General features: G+C 42.6%; 2 protein-coding genes across 5 annotated transcripts; both read left to right on the plus strand.

Annotated features, from left to right (window-relative positions):
* The first annotated feature begins 709 nt into the window (after window positions 1–709).
* On the plus strand, window positions 710–16,342 carry cd99 (CD99 molecule). 3 transcript variants are annotated; one of them, XM_029515569.1, is made up of 13 exons: window positions 712–906; window positions 3,001–3,030; window positions 3,347–3,421; window positions 6,351–6,389; window positions 6,752–6,799; window positions 6,895–6,927; window positions 7,635–7,700; window positions 8,893–8,967; window positions 9,703–9,735; window positions 10,960–10,980; window positions 13,696–13,815; window positions 13,905–13,958; window positions 14,386–16,342. In XM_029515569.1, the coding sequence occupies exons 1-13, from the start codon at window positions 843–845 to the stop codon at window positions 14,412–14,414; spliced, it is 687 nt and encodes a 228-aa protein (XP_029371429.1). In that variant the 5' UTR covers window positions 712–842; the 3' UTR covers window positions 14,415–16,342. The 3 variants fall into 3 exon arrangements, with proteins under 3 accessions (XP_029371447.1, XP_029371429.1, XP_029371438.1); XM_029515578.1 differs by having other exon boundaries at window positions 715–906; window positions 13,699–13,815; XM_029515587.1 differs by lacking the exons at window positions 13,696–13,815; window positions 13,905–13,958; window positions 14,386–16,342 and adding an exon at window positions 11,430–12,625 and having other exon boundaries at window positions 710–906.
* A 434-nt stretch (window positions 16,343–16,776) lies between these two features.
* On the plus strand, window positions 16,777–23,886 carry gyg2 (glycogenin 2). Of its 2 annotated transcripts, XM_029520272.1 has the most exons (9): window positions 16,777–17,053; window positions 18,880–19,018; window positions 19,553–19,727; window positions 20,500–20,662; window positions 20,905–21,031; window positions 21,568–21,778; window positions 22,183–22,269; window positions 23,119–23,232; window positions 23,628–23,886. In XM_029520272.1, exons 1-9 carry the CDS (start codon window positions 17,047–17,049, stop codon window positions 23,736–23,738), a joined length of 1,134 nt encoding a protein of 377 aa, XP_029376132.1. In that variant the 5' UTR covers window positions 16,777–17,046; the 3' UTR covers window positions 23,739–23,886. The 2 variants fall into 2 exon arrangements, with proteins under 2 accessions (XP_029376132.1, XP_029376133.1); XM_029520273.1 differs by lacking the exon at window positions 23,119–23,232 and having other exon boundaries at window positions 23,628–23,761.
* The last annotated feature ends 1,811 nt before the right edge of the window (window positions 23,887–25,697 follow it).

Here is a 25,697-nt window from a genome sequence, read left to right on the forward strand (position 1 = left end):
TATCATCATTATCATTATTATTTGAACAAAACTATTGATTGTTTTGGTAGGCAGCTGCTATGAAGGAAATCCTACTTGCACTTGGATATTTCTTTAATTTCTAAAAAATTTATATCAAAGTAATTCTTGCATTTAAGCCTAATGACAAATCTCAGCAGACGGGAAATCCAATTGAATGCATGAAACATACACTAGGAGGCACAGAAGGCTTGAGTTGATGCTGTTATTTCCAGGGTTGTGCCAGCTGGGTGGTGGTAAATACCGTTTCCTGTGAATGCTTGTTTACTTATTTCATGTTTCGACTAAAGTTAATCGAATGATTAAATCATCTCGCCTCTCTCGACAGCGACTTCTGAATATCGTTTCTCATAAATTAATCCAAATGAAAATGGAAAACTGCGTTCAAAACTGAGCCGAAAGGAAGATCCCAGTAAGGCGAACTCGTGCGTGCCCTCGAAAGAAGTGTCAGAAACGCTTATTTTGCTTCCGGCAAGCAGGAAAAGGTGAAATTGTACATTTTGTCAACGGAGTTCAGCGTCGCCGCGCTGAAAACAGACGCATCATCATATACATGTACATAGAAATATATATAGACGCGAATCAAACCGGAATGTGCGACTTATGCAATCTTACTTTAATTATTATGAATTTCTTTTTTTTTTTTATATATATATATGAATATGTAACGCCCCTTTGAGGCGGCCACACCTTGTCTGTTCGGTGGTGAAGTTGAGTCATGAGCTGAAACGGGACACCAGTCCGGACCAGAGAGCTTCGTCTGCAAATACTTGCTAGTTAGCTGTTAGTTTGAAGAAAAAATAAAATAAGTTCAACACTTCAACATGAAGTTTTGCTTGAAGGTCGTTTTGCTTCTTTTTCTCGTGTCGGGGACGCTGACAGAGGAAGGTGAGTGTTTCAAAAAAAAAAAAAAGAAACTACAACAACAATGGAAAAGTTCGAGTTGTCGTTTGCACGAAACTGAGTCGGGCGTTAGCACGGAGAGCTAAAGCTAAGCTAATTGTTTCTTTCCAACTTGAATTGGGTTGCGTTTGGCTCGCGTGCGCCGTGAGTTGCGTGTTGTCGCTTTGTGTTGTTGAAGCGGCACCTTCACACACGCAGAGTTAAAGCGGCGAGCTTTAAAAACACGTCGCCCTCGGAATAATAACGAGCCCATTGAAATACGTTTTATTTGACGTCTGAAGTCGAAACCCCCCCCCACCAGGTTTAAGTCAGGCCCATTCCAGTCTCAATACAGCGTGATGACTGTGAGGTTAATGGAGATGTCTGGAGTCATTCAGGGTCATCACTGCCAGCGCTATAATGGGAACTCTTATTTATGCTGAAGTAATTTACAGAAAAACCAAAAACCCATCCAGTGCCTGGATATTCAAATAGTCCAGATATAATCTCTTTCAAGACCCTTTGTGCGCTGCATCTGCTTCCTGTGGGGAGGTGGTGAGAGAACAGGATGAGAGCAATGTCTGGTTCAAGGAGGTCATTCCAAATCATTTAACTATCATTATAATTTATCTATAATTATGGCCCCCCAGCACGTTATGAAGCTGGGGGGGGATAAAAATAGAAGTATATGTTTGAGCGCCCATTTGCCTGCTGTTCTGAGCAGTTGGCCACTCTCCAGCTCTGCCCCTAAAGGTGATGTGGAGATAAACAAGTTTGCTTGATATTCCAGATGTCCAGATAACACCCTGAAATTATCTGAACAACCATGTATGTGCTGATTTTGGTCCAGTGTGGCGTTGCCAGCTCCAGCAGCTCCCATCAGTGAAAAATGTCCGCCCTCTGACAGACTTTCGAGGTGATGTTGCGTCAGTGCTGTGTTCACAACATCTTTCCGCTGCGTCGAGGCAAAATGATTGACCTTCCGACGGCTCTGATTTGAATAAATATAAAATAGACGATGTGAGGAGATGGTTTGCTGGAGCAACTGGAGCAAAGTCAAATCTGTTATTCTATTATTCAGTGATTTATATGTAAACTGTTTATATTAACGGTGATGTTTCTGCTCTCAACACCTGAGAAAAGCAAGTAATCAAAAAGACTCTCACTTCTGGAGCACCTTCTCATTTGGTTTAGTCTAAACCATCGCTGATTGTTTGCATGGGCTGTCAATCACAGGAATCAACCTATGCAGGAGTTGAGTTGGACTGTTTCTAAAGATGGGAGGAAATGCGTCACTTTTTTTTTTTTTTTTTTTTTTGGCCTTGGCTGCGACTCCAGCCAAACTTTGAATTGGGTAAAAATAGGATTGTACTGTTACTGAAATGCCAAGTCGGCTCCTTTATGTGTCATACATTGACAGTGAGACTCACACATATGGCACTTTTCATACACTCGCGCCGCACGTCCATTTTCTCAAACAGTGTGCAGAACTCTGCCTCGGCGCAACTCTAAGCTCAGCACGTCAGGTTAGCTCGAGACTGTTTCACAATTTCAGCAGGGTTTGATTAAGTCAAAAACATTTAATGTACCATTCTCCCAAATCAAGAGATCTATTTTAAGTGCGGTTAACTTAGGATCAGCGTCACATGTCCACAAAGTTGGATTGCTTTGGCTTGTATCTTTTGTTGGATGCAATTGCTCTGCTTTCTCCTGTGGGCCTTTTTAATCTGAAGTCGTTTACTTTTACAGCCTCCTGGGCAAAAAGCACAGGAATGTGCTCTTCTGTAGAAACAGCTCCCCCAGCTTCAGCAGTGACTCATACTTGAGAGCTGCACTGAATCATTGTGGTCATAGCAACGAGCGAATACATTGTCACTCCGTGCAACACCCACAACACTGAACACATGTGTTTCCACTATGTGGGGAAACGCAGGCTGCGAAGTCAGGGGGTAGTTAGTGAAAAACAAATAAACAAATATGGCAGCTAAAAACTGTTGGGATTTATTGAACAAAAAAAAAAACTGTTCCGTTTTTTCAGTCAATCAGTTGTCTGTCCAGTACTTGTTGTAATGATGTTCTTTGTGTCTTTTTTCCCCACAGGCTTTGATCTGTTTGATGCCCTCGACCCAGGTGAGTAACCGTCTGTAATAGGACACTTATGTGATTTGGAATTTACACTTGGCTATATTTCCGTTATATGTCCAGACCAGATCTGCCTGACCTGCCTGACTTTGGATCAGTTCTGTGTTTAGGAAGGTCATTCAGTTGCATTTTTTTTTTTTTTTTATTGTAAGCCTTAAATCCAAAGATAAAACATTCCCACAGTGGAGGAGTTGGGAAGTTATTTGCTTAAACATTACATCTTAAGGTAAACTTCTTAAAGTGAGGTAGCTAAAAATATTGATCTCCTACCAGATACTAACACATTTGTATTTATTTTTTTAAGACCCAACGCAGGCCCCCAAGGAGCAGCCGAAGGCCCCAGAGAAGCCGAAGGCCCCAGAGAAACCAAAATCTGATGGTACGTCCCTCTCCTGTTTGAAAATAATAGTTGGGCTGTAGTGTGCTCTCACTCACCCAGAAAGGTACAGCAGCAGTGGACACAGTGGAGTCCCTCCTCCCCCTATTGAATGTCCAATCCCTAAAAAAAGACACAAACACATACTACATATATATATATATATATATATATATATATATATATATATATATATATATATATATATATATATATATATATATATATACACAGATACAGTTGGTATGCTATGCTATTTATATTATTCATTATTCTGATTTAGTGAGATCTGTTATTTGCACAAGAAAATTTGATAATGCAATTCAAACATGCATTGTGCCGTACATTTACAACAAATACACATACTAACACATACTTTGTCATAAAATTATTTGTGCAGCTGTGCGTATCTCCCTTGTTAGCAGCATGAGAAACAAAAAATACATCCACACACTACGACACCGGCAACATTTTTCAAGAGAAGAAGTAACATCTGGCATGCTAGAAATAACAAACTTCTATTGCAGTAGACAAAGATGAGTTTGTTAATGACTTGCACTCAATGATGTGATTGTGTCTAACAAAAACCAGCCTTATGCACAAATCCGAAAACACTAATGATTTGGCTTTCAGTTTAGTTTTTTATTAAGGCTTCCTTGATTGAATAATTGCTTAAAGATTCTTAAGTGACAAGTATCTATATGAAGGAATAGTTCAACACTTATTGTTTTTCAAAGGGAAAGACAAGCATGCAGTCTTCATGCGCAGTTCAAAACTGTAGTCAGGATGTGGTCAGCCTTCCTAACCACAGAGAATCAATCGCGTGCCATCAAGGCAGAGCATGGTGTTTCCCCAAATAATACAGAAGTGGAGGCCGTGGCTATGCTGTTTTACTCTGAGATAGTCTTTCTTTCGATGGGGGGGGGCCTCTGGGTTCATGCGAGTTAAAAGTGATTTATTGAGCAAGGGGATGTGATGCTGCTGACCAACGCTGCCAGTTAACTTGGTAATTATTAGTTGGGAGTGCAGCTATGACTCTTGCAGTGCAGTGCATCTGCACTTAAACACGGTCTGTGTAAATAAACGGCATGACTCCTGCACTTCCTCTCACTGCCCTGAGCCACAGCTACAGTCCCTATGATGAGTCAGGGAAGGCTGGAAAACCGATTCTCCCGTGCATTGTCACAGGGGTGTGTCAATGTCAGCTGATAACAAATATTTTGAAGGCTCCCATAGATACACTCCCCCTTTACGTTGGACATTTGATATGTAAACTGTCAGTTTAAAGGAACAGTCCTGAAACCGTCCTAAAAGTCACCACACACTAAATTAACAATGGGGGATTTTTACACGTAAAGGGGGGGGGGTTCAAGTGAATAGCGTTTAGCGCCAAGCATTGTTTGCATATTATGCTACATGCTAAATCACAGAAATGAATATGCAACCTGTTTAAAGTAGCATATTTAAAAAAAAAAGGAAGAACATTGTGGCCACAAATGAATCATTTCCCAGAGACAATCAGAGCCACCATGTGAGTCATATCGTGTGAAGGTTTTTGGGGCAGCATTTTGTCTCTGTGCCACGGTTAAGTTAATAGGTGACTGTAAAATGCCTTTGAATGAGTGTTGCCACCGAGGAAGAGTAAATCTCCTAAAGAAGCGATTTGGCTCGTTACCTTGCCATTCATCCTCATGCACATGCTCCAAATGAACCTTGTGCTTTCGCCCATGAAGTATGTGAAGCACATCAAATCTTCATCATCTTGGGGAGCCTGTTTAAATGGACCTGATTTTGCTGGACTCATTATCTAGCAGCAGAATCAAAGCCCGGTGTTTCATCCGATCATGTTAAAATTTTAGCCCTATTGGAAAGTTAGTATTCAGGAAAGGAGGGCATATCCAATATACATCAACCAAATGTCATGGCTGTCTTCATGCACATGTTCATGCACTTCTAGTTTTGGACCAAAATGGTGAGGCCACGATTAACTACACTGAAACGTAGTTGCTTCCCATTTTACACTGTAAACAGATTGAAAGAGGGAAAATAAACATTTATCTGAATCCACTTTGTCAAAAATTAAGTTAGCTTTTAGCTATATGTATATGATAGCTATAGAATCTATTGCAAGTTCAGCATCAAACCCCATTCCTTTCCTCCCTTACATCTGACTCCAGGGGCGTAAAAAGAGAAAACACAAGTGTGAACTTGTCTCTTTCATTTCCTTTGTTTTACTGAAGTGGCTCCTTTGTCTCTACTCCTTATGCTACAAAATCCAAAGTGCTGCTCAGACGGTGCAGTTAACCTCTTGTGTAATGAAGAGAGTCATGGCTGAAGCGAGAGCCAAAACTTAGTAACAGAAACTTTTAAGGTAGGACAAATTTTTGTGGAGATGAAAGTTTACTGGATAAACTGCTTAGTTGCAGAGTTCTTGGGGCTTGCCCAGTGGAGTTACACGGGAAGCATCCATAGCTGATCAGACAGGTTTGAAACAGGTTTTAACAGGGCCTTGTAGTCACTAATTTCACCCTCACAGACACCCACATAGATTAAGCTTGTGCATGTTTATTAACCGTTTCACTAATCAAACTGCTTTCTTGGCCTGAAGCCGAAAAATAAAACTTCACGAAAAAGAAAATTAAAGTAGGCACTTTGAATGAGAGTCCTGCATTGGGACTGATGGTGTGACCCAATTTTTTTTTTTTTTAAATAATGTGTGTACCATGATACGGATGTTTCAAACATGACTGCCAGTTATAAAAACGTTTTCTTGTCCTTTACAAGTTCTGGAGATTGATAGGCTGGTTCAAAGTTTGCTTCTAGGTGTGGACTTCCGGGCTTTCTAGCGCTATGTGCTGATATTTATGGACTCGCTCTCTCTGATGTGGCTGAACCAGTCCATGAGTGTTTGTGTGCTTGTTGTGTATTACAGGTGGCTTCGGATTTGACCTGGGGGATGCAGTGGAGCCAGGTAAAACTGAGACTCAATCCAATATGAAGCGAGTTCAGGAATGGGGACTGAAAAACCCTGCAGCATATATGAAACTTCCTCTGTTTAATTCATTCATCTGAGCAGTTGGAGCCCATATCTTAAAAAAAGGGTTCAGTTAAATGAAAATAATGTTGAGACGCTGATCAAAAGTATCTGTAAAGTATATCAAGGGCCAAAATAGACTGGTTTATGTGATGTTGCTATAGAAAGTGATCAGTGTATAATTAATGAAGGCTAAGCCAGTTTATTTTTTCTTTGTTTTCATAAACGTGCAATGATATGAATGTTTGAAAGATAAAGCTGTTCTCTTATTTTCTGCTGCATTAATAATTTTTCAACAGATGTGCCACCAACTAAGAAACCCAAGAAACCAAGTTCTGGAGATTTCGGTAGGTTGATTCAATTATTTCCCCTGAGACCTTCAGTGTTTTCTAGATATGTGATCTCTTATTGGTTCGATTGTTTATCTGCCTTTATGTTTCAGATGGCTTTGACCTTGGGGATGCTCTGAAACCAGGTAAAGCTGTCTGAAGAGACTGAAACTTTCTGATCTTTTAAAGTATACCTCATTTTGTGTCTGTGTGACTTTCCAAAAGTTGCTGCAATGTTTTAGATTTCATCACATGGTGATGAAACCTGACAGAATAAATGATAGCAGTTAAGCAGCAGACATTTAAAATCAAAGTTAAAATATCTTTTATGTAACTATATTTAACTGAATATGATTTTGAACTATTAATTGCACATTTGTATTTTGGCAACCCGAGACAGTATTTCGTCACCAAACACATTTATTAATCAGCATCTCACAGCCTTTTCTGATTATGTGAAAACATTCATTTAGAAGATAAAAGCAGTAAAAGATAAATGTTACCTCTGCACTGTGGTATAAATTGTTTCAGAGGAAGATTTAAGACTCGTGACTGTGCTGGGATCTTCAGCGATACAAAGAGCTATTAGATATAAATGTATATGTCTGTTAGATTTCATTCTGCCTTCCAGAAAAATGTGTTCACTTCTGAATTATATCACACAATCATAATATCATTAATGAAGGAAGAATGATTGTCAAGCATTATAAATGAAAAGAGAAATTGAGGCCGGTGTATTTTGTAAACCGATCTCTTGATCACTGTGATTTATGGCCTATTCAGATTTTGTTTTTGGTTCATTATCGCTCGAAAATATTTCAACATTATGGTGATAACGTCTCTGTATCCACAGACAACGACCCCAAACCTGACAAACCTGCTGTCAACCCACCAAAACGAGGAGGAGGAGGAGGAGGAGGTGAGTCTCCATGAGTTGTTTCTGTCTTTCTGCTTGAATGTTAATGAGGTCCGTTTGCGTCAGAAGCCCACTCCCTCTCAACTCTATTGTGTTCACAACCTGAAAAACACATCAGTTAGATGCAGCGTTGCCTCGGGGGGATTCGCTCCGTCACCAGCTGCAGAGTTTATTTTGAATCGGCTCCACACGGGGCTGCGGCGGTGTGCGAATGTGGGTCTTAATGTGTAGATTGGGCATGTTCTCCATGTGGTTTTAGGCTCTGTGTGCCTCCTCCAGCTCCACATACAGGTTGATTGCTGATTGTAGATTGCCCTTAAGTGTGAATGTAAGCACAAGTGGTTATTTGCGCTGTCACATTTTGAAGTTTGTCCCGGTCGTTGTCCTAATTTCTTATTTATATATACAAAAATTGCGGCTCCTGCACTTAAAGTATTCCATTTCACCATGTTGTGATTTTGATTGTATTTCAATTAATTATGGAGCCTTCCCAGCAATAAGTGACCTGTCCATAGTGTGCCCCATCCCTCAGATAATTTGAGGCCCCCTGCAGTGCTGCAAACATTTTAGATAGTGTATGGCTGGATGGACGATTGACACAGAAATTAGGTGTTTATGAAGTCTTCATGAGAATATGAAGTGAAAATCCTGCTTTGGATCTTTTCATACAAAAATAACTGTAGGTTAGCGATTCATGTCACCTTGAAGTAAAAGTGGAAGGAGCTGCACTTGAGCTTTCCCCCCCCCCCCCCCCCCCCCCCCCCTTAAAGAGGACTGACCTCAAATGCTGGACGCGCCTTTGCCATTTGAATTTCCACCGAAAGCACCAGATCTGATTGTAGCTAAAGAAAACCAAATGACAGGGAATATGGAATTTGCTGAACTTATTGGGTTGAATGTAAAGACGCATTCTGATGGTGGAATTTCACAGCAAGAACACAACAAGACGCAATCTCCAGTCAGCACCTCTGCGATCAATCATAAGGCGGTGGACTGCAGGGAGTTGGAACCTATCTGGAAGAATTTAACATATGTTTATTGCAGCACCATATATATATATGATTTTAGAAGATTTCCCTATCTCTCACGGTATAAAGCTGCACAGGAGAAAGTGCAGTTTAAATTAACTAGAGTGTTCGACTGTGTAGAAGATAAAACACTATTTTCTAATTATTATGCGGCCAATTTCTTGCAGGTGGCAGAGAGTTCGATGACTCCGACCTGGCAGGTGTTGGAGACGGGGGCTACGAGCCTGACGGAGGCCGAAGAGGTGAGATTCTTTGTGCTGCTGTTCCCACCCCCTCATTCTGCTGCTTAGTTAAATTTCACATAAATATATATCAGGCGGTGTTAAAATACACCCTGTCTGGACCTCACTTAAGTCCCAGCGCACGCAGATGTTACAAGTTTTGTTTCACACAAGGCACTGGAATAAAGTCAGATTGTTGTTAGATGAAGTGTGCCGCAGCATCGAAGCTTGATATTAAAGTAGCCATTCTTTCATTTTATGGATCTGACATTACTGTCGTTTTTGAGCTTTGCCGCAGTAAACAGTTATTGTCGTGAGCCATGACGCACACGGTAGGATTGTTTTCAAAGTAGTTTCAGATAAAGCGCAGACCATTATTTCCCGAGTTCATCTGTCTTTGGAAACAGATGCGAACAGTCAGTGATGGCGTTTGGATATCAATCAAAAATCCTTTGTGTCCCCCCCTCCCCCCCCCCATGTATTTTTCTAGCTGTCGTGGGTTTGTAGTTCATTTATTAAGACACAGATTCTGTCTGTTTTGGCCGATCCTCTTTCTAAACTGTTGTTTAGTCAGAGCATGGAAAGAATTAGTTGTCCTTCTGCAAATGAAAAAAAAAGAATAAAACTCTACAGACAATCCAACGTAATTAGAACCACATGGTTGGTTTCTACATCAGATTCTACACAGCAGCTATGGTAAAACATTAGGAAATATCTAACTTGTTTTGTTTTTTTTTTTCCTTCTTCTGAATTCAGCGAACTCAGGGGACTCTGGCTACGACGATCGTGGTAAGTTTTCATTCTTATTCTTGCTGATCCCTTTCTTGACTTTCTGTAGAATCTTTAGAAATTGGATTTCCAGGCGGTGGGTCATCTTAACACAGGACCCCCAAACGAAAATGTTTCTCCTAGCAGCGTCACCAGGCCTCATTTGCCCAAATACGCCTCCAATCACCTCAACCAAGCTGAAATAATGTGGCGGAAGTTGTCAGTTTATGTAATATGGCTCTGATGTTCGCTTGGATTTAAGAATGAAGAATGTTTGAACTCATTTTAATCTGGATTTGAAAGTGACACAGCAAAAAAAAAAAAAAAAGAGAGAGTCCTCTCGCCACCGCCTTGGAATGGACCTCACTACGACTTGATACTATCTCTACTACAACCCTCTCCGCTCCATTAATGTCCCCGGGCGTCTCCAAGTGTTCAGGGCTCCGTCCTCTCCTGTTCAGTCACTACCCTCTCCCCAAACACACCCGTCTTGATTCCCACAGTCAGACTGATTGACATTCAGCACCACACCACCACCATAATCGCAATCTTGCCTCACAAACAGTCTCACTCGCATCAAAAAGTGGATGCTGGGTAAATTCCTGAAGGCCAATTTCATCAGTCTTGACAGCTTTTCTCAGTTATGTTCGGTGAAGACAACTTTATTCTTAAAAAGGGGAATTCGGTTTCACCGTCTACCCAGTAACATGTGCACGACAGACAACATCCATCCGTTGAATTCGTATCAATTTATCAGTCCAGAGTCACTGACCAGAATTGAGCATGTGGACAAGGATGTGCATGCACTGCAGTTCAAATTATCGAGAATAAATAAGGAATGAACGAGTCAATAACTATCAGTGAAAAACCATAGACCCAGGGGAAGACCCGCATGAATAAAAAATGAATAGATCTCTTTCAATTTAAGACTCAAAAAGTTGGAAAAGACTTCTTCCATAGATCCACAATCCTGGTGAAATTTCTTTTACAGAAACCAATTTTTGAGCTGCATGAAAATCTTATCACCAAAACTGATGTTTTGAATAAATCATCCAACTCTGGATAAAGAGGATCTCAAAAGTATTCTCAGAGGCAAAAGCACTAACTCGCCATTGAGATTGCCGGATCACGCATACCTGCAGTGTCCACACTGGAGCAGATGAAATCTTCCGCTACGCATGTCGGTGTAGTTTGGTACAAAGTGTGCTCATTGTGACCTGATTTCTGTTCTTCTCTTCTTCACAGGTGGTGCCGACCAACCTCAAGGTAAATCCCATGTTTTCCTGTCTCTGCTCTGTCGTGGGGCTCGTTAAGTCTTCCCGTAGAGTCCATCTGCTTTTTAAACTCTTGATCGCGGTTTCCTGTTTTCTGGAAGAGGAAGGTGTGCTCATTGCCTCTGTTAGTCTCTGAGGAGTTGCTTTGTTCGTTTTTTTTCCCGTTCACTCTTTGTGCCACCGTTGCATATTTTTTCGTTGTTCAGCTCACTTGGTTCAAAGCAATTTTTTTTTTTTTTTGGTTTTTTGGGTGGGGGGGGGGGGGGGGGGGGGGGGCAGTGGCTGGAAAATTTGTTTGGACGCATTTAGTTTAATCTCTGAAACAAACCTGGCATCATACTTTAAGATGGCTTTCAGTTTCATCTCAATAGAGTATTTTCTTCAGTCGCCCTGGTCTGGTGTCTTTGGCTAAGACTCTGCTACGATTGTGTGTCGTTGCAGATCCAGACCAACTGTGGGGCCCAATCCTGAAGCTGCTAAATGCTAACATGCCAGAGGAAATCTATATGTTGATGTCCAACCTAAAACAAATCTTAATGCCGCTTTTAGAGAGGGCCATGGAACTGCTGCACGCTCTGCCATGAACCGCAGCCCCCTTAATGTTCCCGTTATCTGTCAGGTCTGACATAGCACCAGGTTAGCGGTTAAATGAGAGAGCGCTCCCGGCGCGAGGAAGAGGAGAGAGAGAAAAAAAAAAAAAAGTGACTGTCTCTCGACAGCACAGGTTTTGCCCCTTTTGTCTTATTTTGTACTGTAACCACAGTCGCTCCATATTTTCCCCAAACTAAATCTAAAGCATTTGTGTTTTGGCAGTGTTTTTTCTTTTGCATTTTAAAATATAAAGTGCTTTTTCGCCACACTGTTGGAATCATGGAGGCTGTAAAAGGCTCCCACGTGTTTGTCTCAACTTTGACAAACCAGATTCCATTCCAACCAATCAGCAGAGTGGCAAGTAACTGTTTGCTTTCTGCTCTGACTCTCGACTTAATGGACAGTCTGGGTGTGTACATACTTTTGTTTGACTTGCACTCTCCACCCTGCTCTTGGCTTATTGTAGTGACTCATGCATTCAATAATGTTATGCAGTGCAGTCCGTCACGTGGGTGGCACTTTTCAACAAAGAGAGTCTTGTTTTTTTGTCATTGTGGTGTCTTAGTATTTTGCCTTCTGCTAAATATACTCACAAATAGTGTGCGGCCTTGAAAAGAGCTCTGTCTTGCTGATAATCGCGTTAATATTTGAAGTCCAGCTCTGGTTTAAATCTCCTGAGGACTCGAGCTACCTTAAGATATATCAGGAGATGATATAATGTTTATCTGTGTGCAAAGCAAAGTTCTCTTTCATGTCTGGGCAGACCTCAAGCAACACATTCTTGACTTTTTTTTTTTTTTTTTTTGCATAAACTCCCCTTTTACAGATTTGTTCAGATGTCTTTTTTTTTTCTTTCTCATCGGCACTTGGGCGCTTGTTAGCAGTTCTTTGTTTACTCTCCGGTGCTCGGTAGCTTATTTATATCTCATGTCTCCTGTTCACTTGAAGTGGTTATCATGTTTGGCTTTTTCTGAAACATTGCTGCGATGTGACGGGGTCTGAAGAGGTGTGAAGCTTAATGAATAAAACAACCCTTTCGAACAGTCGGTGCACAGGTCTGATTTATGATCCATTAGAGCCAAAAGACGCTGGATATCTGTAACACAGTAACTGGCTGCAAATTTGATCAGACATCGCTCATGGGCTTTGGTTTGGAAGGGACACAAGACGTGTTTTTGACCCATTAATATAATTAAAGTTAGAAGTCCAGTGTCACAGTTACTATTTGCCACTTGAGTTTGCATTTCATTTTAAAAGTGGCCTTTAACTCAGGATATATCTTAAAAGCAGGATAAATTCGGCAATATTTGCTCTGCTGTGAAATTTGTTTCCTAAAAATGATCTGACGTGGCTCTGCAAACCTGCACCCGTGACATTAATCACCGCCCAACAGAATACAAAATGTCTACTGTGCCTGCGTCTGTCCCTTTGCATTGATCCATAAATCCACTCAGAAATCACAGAACACACTGGATCACTTGGGATCGCCTTCACGATAGTAATTAGTAGGGGGGGTGGGGGGGGGAGGGGGCAGGTCCGCATACTGGCAACACCCTGTTCCAAGTGCACGCTGTGACTCATGACTCAGTGTAGTGCCAGTTAGCAGCAAAGCTCAGCAGGTGTGTCTGGTTCACTGTCATTGTTGTGTGTGTGTGAGAGCTTGGGTGTGTTCTTTATCAGCTTTTGATCCCTGGCTTTTCAAGCCTTTTGTATTTTTATTTATTTTTTTGTCCACCGTGAGGTTTTTGTTTTTTTTGTTTTTTATTTACTGAAATTGTGTTTGTCAATCACACTTTGTCATTGAGTAACATTTTTAAGGTGTTTGCACTTTAGTTTGTACATGCAGTTTTTTTTTTTTTTGTTTTTTTTGTTTTTTTTTTAAACACTTCTTTTCCCAGTGCAAGCTAATTCTGGGTGTTTTGCTGCCACCTTGAGGAAAGCTGTGCTTACAACAATTGGGTCCAAATTTTCCAAGTTTGCATCTGTAGGAGAGGAGAAAGAGTTATGGAATCAACTCGCTACACAGCCTCTGATTTCTAAATATTCTTTTAAATGACATGAAATATGTATGATTGTGTGTGTGTGTGTGTGTTTGTGCGTGCGCCTCTTTGTCAAGTAGAAGCCGGATCTGGACCGATCGCAGCGATCGTCAGCGCCGTAGGAGTCGCTCTGATGGGAGCGGCATCCAGTTACTTTGCTTATCAGAAGAAAAAGCTGTGCTTCAAGTTGCAGGGAGGTCAGTCTCTTATTCTTCTATGGTTAAATTCCATCTTTTGTTTCACAAATAACCGGAACCACTGTACTGATGACGATGTCTTTGTGCAGGTGCAGATCCAGAGAGCGGCAAAGGTCAACAGGGTACTCACTCTGATCCTCAAGGTATATTCCTTTGGTTTCAGATCGTTACAGATCATCCCAGCTGGATTAAATCACACGGCTGTTTCATTAAAATCACAGCATGGCACACTTACTTTTGAAGTGCGGACGTGAAGCAATTTGGAAAATTTAGTTTGAGGCTCGGAGTTATTATTTTTTTCCTTTCATTATTAAGGTGTTATTTTTGTGACAGTTGCCTTGTTATGCCAGTTTTTGTGAGCTAACCTTCAAATAACACCATGTCTCAAAAACCGCAGACTACTCAGTTCTTCAGGATGGAATGAAATACAGAACTGGAGTTACAGTAATATTTATGGCCAACTCATAGTGCAGACATTGAAATAAGCTCGTGCCGGTTGGTACAGATAGATGCTCTTCAATCTGCTCAGACTCTTTGCATTCATGGCCGTCTTCCTTTCGTCACTTCCAGTTCTCAGCAACCTGCTCCGGACGAACTAGAGACGCACAGGACGAGACGCATCTCCACAACAACCCAGGACTTGACGCAGACAGTGAGACGTTCTGCTGCCCGATGACATTACAAAAACAACCCAAAACCTTTTATCCTGAAAGTGCCATTAGTTTTGTATCATTCATCGTTCTGTTCTTATTTGCCTTGGCTGTGTGTAACAATCCCCTCTGACCTCTCTGACCTTGCACTGTAAGAGCCCTGTGGGTGTGTGTTGTTTCACGTAGTTGCTACACGGGTGAGAAGTTTGTTACATGTTTTCTTTTCCGCGATCTTCTGGGGATCAGTTGAGCGGACTTGAACAAGCCGTTGTATTTGTGTCTGTTCGGCTCAGAATGGACCTCCAGCGTTTTTGCTTTTTGTCGCACCTTAAATCTATTTGGTTGGTTTATTCTAAATATCATTGTATGATAATTGAACGCTAACTTGAGGGGTTTCTCTCCCAAAAAGAATTAGTTTTTAAATAATTTCATGGTAATGTTTGTTTAATGTTTCTAATCTAATCAAATTCTGCAGATTGAGGATCTCTCACCTCCATTTTATTGTGGCGGAGACAAAATTATTCCCCCCCAGCTATTTTTATTTGCTGCCATTGACAAGCTGTGGCCAAAGCAACCAAAGCCGTTGTGCAGATCTTTCAAACTAAAGGCCTACCAGCAGCAGGAATGCTTTGGCTACCCGATCTGCTGTTTATTGGGCCTTTAATGTGAAATACATCTCTCAGGAAGTGGCACATGTTTTTTTTTTTTTTTTAATTAATTTTTATTTACAAAGAAGCGAACCAATGTCTAGCTGTGGAAATTGAAATTACGATGACCTTATCAGCTCGATACATCTGTTTCCCGTTAACAGCAAATGAATTGAAGCGAGCTAAATTTCAAATTAAAGGTCCCATGGGCCTATATACCATTTTGACTTTCTTCTTCTTATCCGTAATAAGATCTATCTGGTTTTAAGAACCTTAAAAACATCTAGCTTCCCCACCCTAGCCAATGAACCGATCAGAAGAGGAGCTCTGAGACCGTGTGGAAAAGCACTTTGATACTTTCAAAGCTAATCTGCTTTGTAATTTAGCCTTTTGAGCAGTCAATCAAGCTTCTATGTGATAAATGACAGTGATCATACACATGCAGCGTAACGCCGACATGTCTCATGTTTCTAATCATGTTAATTTAAAAACACTGTTTGGTGTGAGGAAATGAAGGTTTTGAAACACAAAGGGTAGGCTTACTACATGTACACAATGGGTAAATGTCAATGCAATAGCTACATATCATAAGCCTTTGTATCACGTCTGTAAATTTAACATACGGAACAAGCATGTGCTTTTTTTTTTTTTTTTCTCTCTTGTTATTTCGAGGTTTCAGCGTCACCCAGTGCACTGCAAAAAAAAAAAAAAAAATCATTTTCTGAGTCTCGCAAAAACCTCGGTATATCTTTACATTTAATACCACATTACTTGTGTTGAGCCGCTTGGAGTGAAAGCACACAGAAAACGGGCCTCGTCATTTTTTTGCATTCGAGGCCCAAAACGTTACACAATCGCCTGATAAATGTGGCGGCGCACTCAGGCCGCCGCGTTCTCTCCATGTCGTCACGTTGGGCACAGGAAGTATCTTTTGAAATCCGAGCTTTTGCACCCGTTCTTGTCACAATGCTGCAATACGGAAGCGAGCCTCCTCCGTGAGCTGTAAATACTTCAGAGCGACGCGTATAGATGTGTGCCGAGGTTTGCTTCAGGCTGCATTTAAATATCATTAATCCTGATCTTCGTTTGTTGTGTTTTTTTTTTTTTGTTTTTTTTGGGGGGGGGTTAAAAAATTCCTACTTCAGCATAAAATTTATCTGGATATTTTTGTGAGTGGATTTAAAATGTGTGTACATGTTTTAAATAAAGGGCTGTTGTACAGATTATGAACTTTTTGTCTTCGTTTTTTTTGGTCAACAGTGAAGTTTATTTTTCCGTCTTCATCACTGACTCCTATTTCAGGTACTCCACTTCTCTCGCTAAGTCTCAATCTCTCGTATTCCTATTTGACCTTTTGGATTGTCTTTAGCGAATGTGTGATCATGTAGAGCTTTCTCCTGTTTGGGTTTCCTTCGCAGAACAGAGAAAATCTGACTTGCGCTCTTTTAGTCGATGTTCAGTTCAGTCTTGATCTTATTGTTTGGCCTTCATTCCATCTTGTCACAGTTGTTTTTTTTTTTCCCCCCTCCTTCAGCTCTGAGGCAGCATGGATGAGAAGGCTATTCCCCCGGCGTAAAATCGTGGCATATGTTTGAAAGCTGCGGGGAAGGAGAGAAAGAAAAAAAAAAAAAAAACACTGCCAGAGAGGAGGATGCAGTTTCGATTTTCAAGGCAAAGTTAACTTTCTACCTGTTGGCTGAGCAGTTGAGCAAACAGATAAGCAGACACACACACACACACACACACACACACGCAGAATCTTCCCACTGGTGTTAAAAACAGACTGGGATGTGACTTCATGTGCAGCGTCACATACTACTTCAGTATTTAGGAAAGGATCCAGGATCAGCTGGTGCAGTGATGTGACTATCGCCTCGTCCTCTGGGTTCCTGCTCCTCCGTAGATCCGTCAACCTTTTGGATTTGCACATCAACATGCCAGGTAAGAGGCCTTACAAAAAAAAAAAATATATATATATATATATATATATACAGATTTAAACATGTACAGTTTAATGTTGCATTGAGGACGCCGCTGATTACTGTCAGTCTACAAGCTCAAGCTCGTGCGTGCAAAGCTGCCACGCTGTGTCCAGTTGAAATGTGACTCCACGGAGAAAAGGTTACATACCGTTGCACCTTTCTGCGGGCCAGGAAAATGACCTAGATGTCGAATCGGCTCGATGAATGTGTCACATGAGACTGTTTTTCCCTTCCACGAAAGCTGCAATGGAGCTAAATGAAAGCTTATAGAACCGAAAAACGAAGTGAGATCGAGGTGACAAATGATTAAAAAAGAAAAACAGCAAAATGTTTTTGACAGGTATTGATCAGTTGTTGCATTTGGTCCAAATCAAACAGGTGGGAAAGGTCGATGATGTAGTTTGGTCTGGAGAAGAATACAAAGTGGTGTTTGTTATTTTAGGCGTGTCACTCCACAAATACAGATGTAAGCGTTAAATCTGGGGGTTAGACAGAGAGAAGCGTGAAGGAAGTTATTAGGTGACCTCTGAAACACTCATGGGTGCTTTCTTTGTTTAAAAAAATAAATAAATAAATAAATAAAAATAGATTAAAACGTCCTTAGTGGCAAATGAGCCGGAACAGTCATGCTGACCTTCATCCTCTTTACGTTAAAGATTTTGAGAGAGGGCTCGAGTTGCAACACAACTTGTTGTGTTCAAAGACCATGTTGTGGTTATTTGCAGCCGGCTGGAAGTAGTCTCCATTTCTTTTGTGTGTTTTTTTTTTTCCTTTTTTTGGATTCTTGTGTAGTTGGGACTTTATCCACTCCGGCGTGGGTGTCTGCATTTCATTTGTTCACATTTTAACAGAAAAATCCACCACAGCGAAGAAGTCATTTTGGGTCCAATCTGTCAAAGTTCCCGAAGTGAATTCCTTTTTATTAATTCCGCCCTCTGAAACAGAGAACACATGGTTCCTCTCGTGCGGGAACGGGTGACTCAAGCACAGTGGTTTTGGTATGCCATTATATTTGTGGTGAGTCAATGCTGAAGAAATGAACCAAAGTCCGCTTTGCTTGACTTTCTCTTTAGTACAGATCACTTATTTTTCCCCGCTTAGCCCTCAATGTGGAGGAAAAAGAACTGCCAGTTTATGAAGCGTTGCGATAAAGACGGTTTAAACAGCCAAACAAGTTCACAGGAGATTTTTAAATTCATAGCTGACCTTTCACATAAAAGTGGATATAAGTGCTGATGCTGATTTAAGAGCCTTAAATCCGAATCTAAGGTAGTAAAAGGATGTCATTGATTGACAAACAGAAGCGGCGAAAGCGCAGGTCAGGTCAGGTCAGGTCGGCCAAAAATCCAAACAACATCGCATCCAAACTTGAGTGAAACACAAAAAGAGTTGTTTAGATTCTTTTTAAGAAAAACATTTTATCCGCCTAAGGAGCGGGCACGCCGAACTACCGAGACCTAAAAGCGGCCGTACAGCCAGCCAGACGGTCCGCGTCAGGTCAGGGTCACGCTTTCTGCGAAGGTCTCATGATGAGCTGAACTCCCGGCCGCACCTGGATTGCTTGAAGTGGCGTTTTTTTGTTTTTTTTCTTTCCCTCTTTGACTGAGCAGATTTTGATTGATGCCTCTGCAGCTGTTCCCGCTTAACCTAACCCTAACCCTGGATTTCGTCATTCGTTGAGCCTGGTCAACACCGTCAGGGCCAGATTCAAGTCAAAAAACCTGATTAGCTAGCAATCAGTCTAAAAGCTGTCAATCTGCCCCCCCCTCCTCCCTCTCTCTCCAGCCTGCGAGGCCTTCGTCACTCTGGCCACCACCGAGTCCTACTGCATGGGCGCCACAGTGGTGGCAAAGAGCCTGCGGAGGCACGGGACGACTCGAAGTGTTGTCGCCATGGTCACGCCAAATGTCTCACAAAAGTCAAGGTGGGTGTGGGTGTGGTTGGGGGGGAGGGTGTTTGACAACCAATTATTTTTTTCCCCATTTGTACTACACATTTGATATCAACCACATGACCTGCGTTTCACCAATCAGGTTTTAAAAGCTTTATATAATGGGGGGGGGTGTAAAAAAAAAAAAAAAAAAGCACGATTTTGGATTCTTGTGCCTGAATTTCTTATTTTGTGAAGACTTTTTTTTTTTTAAAACACATACATGAATGTATTTTATCTTGAGGCTCGAGGTGGGCAATCTGCATAAAAACACAAAACCACTACTCGGATAATAGGATTTATCCGTAGCAAGCTCAGACACCAGGCCACATGTGCTGTGCTCAGATATGGATGCACTTGGGCCAGACTCCAACCTGCCGTCTGAGTCGCGAGTCTCCTGACCGACGTAAGAGAACAAGGACAGCCGCTGATCCCGTTACAATGGGCTTGGCTATAATCAAACCTTTAGAAATATCTAAATATGGAATCGCTTTCTCGAGCTGCATGTGACACGCTTTACTGTTGCAGGCTTGGCCTTCAGAGTGTGTTCGACGAGGTCATCGTGGTGGACGTGCTCGACAGCGAGGACCGTCTCCGACTGGCCCTGCTGAGACGCCCCGAGCTCGGCGTCACCTTCACCAAGATCCACTGCTGGACTCTGACCCACTACACCAAGTGCGTCTTTCTAGACGCTGACACACTGGTAAAGACGCTGAACCTTAAGATAGCCAGTCTCAATAATCCAAAATGGCGCCTTTCATCTTGTCATTTTTATCCACGCAAACAAAAAAGTCTTGGTATTTTTGCAGAAAATGTACAAACTCGAAATTGCAGGTTTTGTTTACCTCAAACCCAAAGTGCCCCCCCCCCCCCCCCCCCCATCCTACATTTTTTTGTGTTTTTATATATTTCAAACTGCCGCTGAGATCCGTCCGCAGAGAATTGGATTCCGAGAAACTCGGTAAAATTCACAGACGGCCCAGTCGCCAGAGTTCACCGGTCCACCGCGTCGCTCGTTGCAAAGGCAAACACGCTCTCATTTCAAATCAATACCCGCTCTGATGTTAGAGGATGCCCGTCTCTGTTTGCTCAGCGCAAACACACCCTGGTTTAAACCTGGAACATGCACGTTTGAATGGGAAAAAAAAGTTACAAATACAGTGCTTACTATTATTTCTACAAGCCAGCAAAGGTTAAATAACGATTATCTGTTTGGACTGGCGGCTCAATACACTTTAAATAATCAGCTACAAATAGAAAAAGCACAACGCAACAAGGAAACTGCGAATCAAGAAAAAAAACAAAAAGAAATATAAAATTAGAATGTGTTCCACGCTTGAGTCGTAGTTCAGCTGAGCCCGATCCCTTGACCTTTGACCCTCCCTGTGTGAGTGAGCATATATCATTGCGCTGACTGTGAAAGCGCCCCTGGCGCTCGGTTTCAATCCAAACATGCCTTTCATGTTGAGTTCTAGGTGCTGTGTAACGTGGACGAGCTGTTCGAAAGAGACGAGCTGTCGGCGGCTCCCGACGCCGGCTGGCCCGACTGCTTCAACTCGGGCGTGCTCGTCCTCCGGCCGTCCCTCAACACCCACGCCAAGCTGGTGGAGCACGCGCTGCACCACGGCAGCTTCGACGGTAACGCAAACGAGCGACGCGCTCAATACAGATACATTATAACGCGTCTTGGGACAGCGACGCCACACACAAAACAAATGCCGCGCAATCCGGCATGCGAAGGAAACGCACGACACTCCACGACAACTGCGCTCATTCAGCTGTCCCATTTAAAACAACAAAATAAAATTAATGTGAAAATTGGAGATGTGTAACACTCCCGACAGAAGCGTGGAGTAAACCGTTGTGTCTGTTGCTACTAGGGGGGGATCAGGGCCTGCTGAACTCCTTCTTCAGTGACTGGCCGGTGGACGACATCAGCAAGCGCCTTCCCTTCGTCTACAACCTCAGCGCCAGCGCCATCTACAGTTACCTCCCCGCTTTCCAACAGTGAGTTTGTGCGCTCAGTTATGACGTGAGGTTTCTGCTGAGTGACGGGATGATTTGCTTTACTGTTGTGCTGACGTTTGCCTCGGTTTCCGCCTGTAAACTTGAACACGCCAAATCAAGATTATTTCCATCCACCCACGGAAAAGCTACGCAGATCAGCCATAACATTATGACCACCTGCCCCGCGTTGCGTAGGTCCCGGACGTCCCGGACCGGATTGAGATCTGGCGATCAAACGATGTCAGCAGGATTGCGAGTCTATTCTGTGATGGAATTTCCTGCAGCCATGAGTTTTTGTTTTTTCCTCCGAATGTGCTGAGTAATGCAGGAGAGTGATGATGTAATTATAGAAACATTTATTTTCTCCGATAATTTGTGTTTATTCGCATCCAGCTGGACTCATTATGGAGTTTCACACATCGTCGTGGAAAACAAAATAAATCAGCACGCATCAGAGAAGATAAACAGAGAGGGAAAAAAAAAAAAAAAAAAAAAAAGCTGACAACGCTCCAATCTAACGATGTCTGTTCCCGCAGGTTCGGCGCCAGCGCAAAGATTGTCCATTTCCTCGGACCGGCGAAACCCTGGAGCTCCGGCGGCGGCGGCGGCGGCGGCGACGACAACAACAGCGTCTCGCACGCCATGAGGCGGTTTGTGAGTCTGTGGTGGAAGGAATACGTCAGTGACACCACACCGTCGGCGCCCGAGAAGCGGCCTACTATTCAAGACCGGGGGAAACCGCACCAGGTACCGGCTTGTCTACACCACACCGAAATTTCACTGTACAATGAAATCTCTGTTTTAAGAAGGAATGAGCAGTAAAATATCAATATTGCAACCTCCTCATGGAAAACACAAGAAGCAATGCATATGATGCAGCTTTCAAGTTAAAGTCGATCTGGCGACAAGGCAAAATCTTTCTGCGTGACATGATTCATGCCCCCAAATGCCATTTCCTCCCATATTTCCGACACCTGCCTATATATGTGCAAAACAGTTTTTCTCTTCAAATTTAGCGGGTGTGGCTTAAATTCAGGTGCGCTCTATAGTCGGGAAATTACGGTAAAAGCTATTTTCATATTTGTAGCAGGGTTTTATTTATGTATTTATTTATTTATTTACAGTTCCACGTTCCCTCTTTTGTTTTGCAGGTCCGAGAACACAAAGCCGAGGTGGACGGCGCAGAATCCCTGCTCGCACACTTCTCGGCCCCGCCTGCAGCGCCTCCACCGACGACGGTAAACCGGGACGTCAAAATCACAGATCCTGTCTACGCTCGCTCTTCTTTTGCGCTTGATTTGTTTGCAAGTCTTTTTGTCTGAGCGTGTAGTGTGTGTTCGTACAGATAGATTGGGAAAATCACAATCCTGCAAACAATTTATGAGGATTGCTGCTCGGCTGCGTTTGTACCGTTTGCACGATCTCGCGAGATCAGCCCGAACAGCCGCGCGGCCTCAAGTATGGCAGTCAAGCCCTCCATAGCGAGAAGAGCCAGGCTTGACTGTGACATCACAAAGTCCTGACGTCCGTATTATCTATACTTGTGTTTGTGTGTATACACAGATTTGGGAAATCACAATCTTCTAACGACATAAAACACAACAGAAACATGACTTTCCACGCACCTTGTTACATTCGTTTTTTTTTTTTTTTTTTTGCTTCTTCCATGATAATTATCATAAAGTACATATTCCTCTGCCTTTTTGTACACCTTCCAGCCTGCGAATGATTTTTAATTTCTTTTTTTTTTTTTTAAATCACACATTTACTGTGAGCCAAGTAAAGTAGTCGCTCTGTATTTGCTCGTCAATTCATTAATTTGCCCTGATGAATGACTTTGTGAGCATAGCTGCCGGAGTTGATAATATCCCGTGGCCATTATGATGGCAGCTTCTTTGGCAGGTTGAAGGCCTCGTAGTTAGTTCCAGTAGATGGGATTGTTCATTTATGAGGATTGCTGCTCGACTGCGTTCGGCTCCGAGAGAAAGGAAGAACCCGGACAACATGGAGCCCGGTTACTGATCCTCTTGAGGATTTAAACGATTGAAATGGCCCTCTGATGAGTAACCTGACTTCTCCGTCTTCAGTCCTCCACTGCAGGTGGCGGTGATGAGCGCGAGGAGGAGTCGAGGCCGCGCGAGAGGGCGGAAATCCAGGACCCGCCTCCGGGCGCGGCGGGGCTGGAGGACGACCGTGGCGCCGTAAGCCTGACCTCTCATTGGCTCTCATTCACATACAAGTTTCATGCATGTCGATTACGTTGAAAATCTCAAAGTAGGAAATGTTTCAGCTTCAGTAGACGACGACTGACGACGAGGATGCGGAGCGCTTGAAAAGCATGAAGTGAAATGAGCCAAATAACTAAAAACTAATATATCAGATTTCAGGTTAAAGAACGGCTGAGGGCGGAGCCAGGCTAGACTATGACATCATCAGATCACTGTGACCTTTGACCCATGAGATGATGCCCATCTCCAAACCCTAACAGCTTATTCTGTTTGAAAAGATTCGAGCGCGAGACCAGAAGCTCAAACTCAAGAGCGCAGTTCACTTTGAAAACTTATGACTTGTCGCTCTCCATCTTTGTTTGTGGCAGATGGCTGCGGACGCCGAGCACCGCCGGCAGTGGGAGGCCGGGCAGGCCGACTACATGGGCAGAGACGCCTTCAAAAACATCCAGAAGAAGCTGGACCACTTCCTGATTTAGACGGCGGCGTATAAGAACACCCCACCCGTACCACTCCTGTCTGTTTTTTTTTTTTTTTCTTTCTCGGTTGCCAAAGTCAATAAATTCCGAGCTGAGTGTCAATACACTAGAAACCCTTTCAGTTTGTCTCAAGCGGCATCAGCGGGTCAGCAGCTAAGTTCAAGGATAAGATTGGGAAAAACGACGAAATATCAAATTTGTGTCGGGGGGGTCCCGAGTTCACGGCAGCGGAGTAATTCAGATTTAGTTCCTGGCCAGGATTGTTTCCTTCCGATCGTTTCGAGCCTCGCTTTTACTTTTTCAGAAAATAAAGTTAAGAAATATATATAAAGAATTTCTATTTACCGATTTGGCTTTTTGTTTGGAGTATTAAATGTGGATGACAGCAGCCTGAGCACCTTTTGGAGGTAGGCAATTGTAATGTTGGTGGCTTTCACCTGATTGGCGAGCGGCGGCGTGCGGCGCTCCGGACCATCTGCGGGGGAAAGCCAGCTGAATCGTCTGCCAAAACCGGACCAGGATCTGAAGGGTAAGGCCTGATATTTTTTTTTTTTTTTTTTCTCCAGAGTTTATTAACGGTAATTTTATCTTCTCTCCCCCCCCACACTGTTCAGTTTTAGTCATAATCTACCCTCCTTTCCTAAACCTTTACCGGTTTCCCCCTCGTTTATCTTGTTTGGCTTTATAAACATTTGCTCTTGCGGCAACAAGTTGCTAATTTTCCTTCCCATCTCATGTAAATGCAGCTGGAATGACAATTTAAAAATAAAAACTTTAGAAATTCATTTCTATTTCTCCTCCTCTATTATGTCTCATACCCCCCCCCCCCATCTTTAAACTGTCTATTAAATGTGGCTGGATGCTTTGAAGTGGAAAAAAACAAACATTGATTTCACTCTTCCCCCAGATGTTTCTTTTGTTGGCTGAAATTCAAATCTTTTCAAACCTGTCTTTTAGTCCAGGTGGATGCACATTCACTTCTTCCTCCACCGGGGGGCACTGTGGCTCTTCTATCAAACCTGCCTCCCACCTTCCCACCCCGCTCCTGCCACAAATCCCGTCACGGCGCCAAATCAGACGAGGCACAGACGGATTCGTGGATATTTCACCGCTGTGATCTTTATCCAGCAGGCGCGTTGTTCTCATCGGCGAGTCAGCAATGCAAAGCAAACTGTCGGCAGGTAAGCAGAAAAAAAAAAAAAAGGAATAGTGATGATTGCTTTGACAGACAGTCTTGGTCAAGTTGTTCATTCAACCCTGAAGAGACAGAAGAAAGGTTGTTGGTTTTTGTTCCGACCGCTGAGCAGCTTTGTTTATTCCTCCGAATGATCGCAGACTCCAGAAAAATGCACTACGGAAGGAGTTTCACATAACAACACAGAAACAAAAAAAATAAAAATAAAAATACAACAACAACCCAAAAACAAACAGCAGCAATGTTGTTTTCTTCGATTAGTGATTTATTGGACCTTTTTGTATGATAACAGTATGAGCTGGGTAAAAAAGAACCTGCGTCAGCAACAACAAACGGTACAGATAACGAACGGATACTGATACTGTCACTGTCGTGAACGTGCGTCGTCATTATTTTCGAGACAGAAAGACCTTATCGGCACTTGGATCGTTGTGCGAAATCCTGTTTTTACGTGGAACGCTCTCCGTGAAATGTTGGAAATCTAACTGCTCTCTGTAGAGTTTGGATAAGTGTGCCGCGGTGCTCAAGCAATACTTCTTCCTCGCCGCCATTCGCCATTACGCTCGTGGTGATGGTGCGACCATGTGACATGTGGCCTAACCTTGACTGGAGTGAAAACCTTTCATTTATCTAAAAAAAAAAAAAAAAAAAATGCTCTAAACAAACCCAATCTAACACGCTGAAGGAGCTCATCCACAGTATTTCATCAGCAGTGAGTTCAGTACAAAGACGTCCCGCAGCCATTTAGTGACATTAAACTCAAC

This window comes from Echeneis naucrates, chromosome 2 (assembly GCF_900963305.1).
Source record: "Echeneis naucrates chromosome 2, fEcheNa1.1, whole genome shotgun sequence".
NCBI classification, from domain to species: domain Eukaryota; kingdom Metazoa; phylum Chordata; class Actinopteri; order Carangiformes; family Echeneidae; genus Echeneis; species Echeneis naucrates.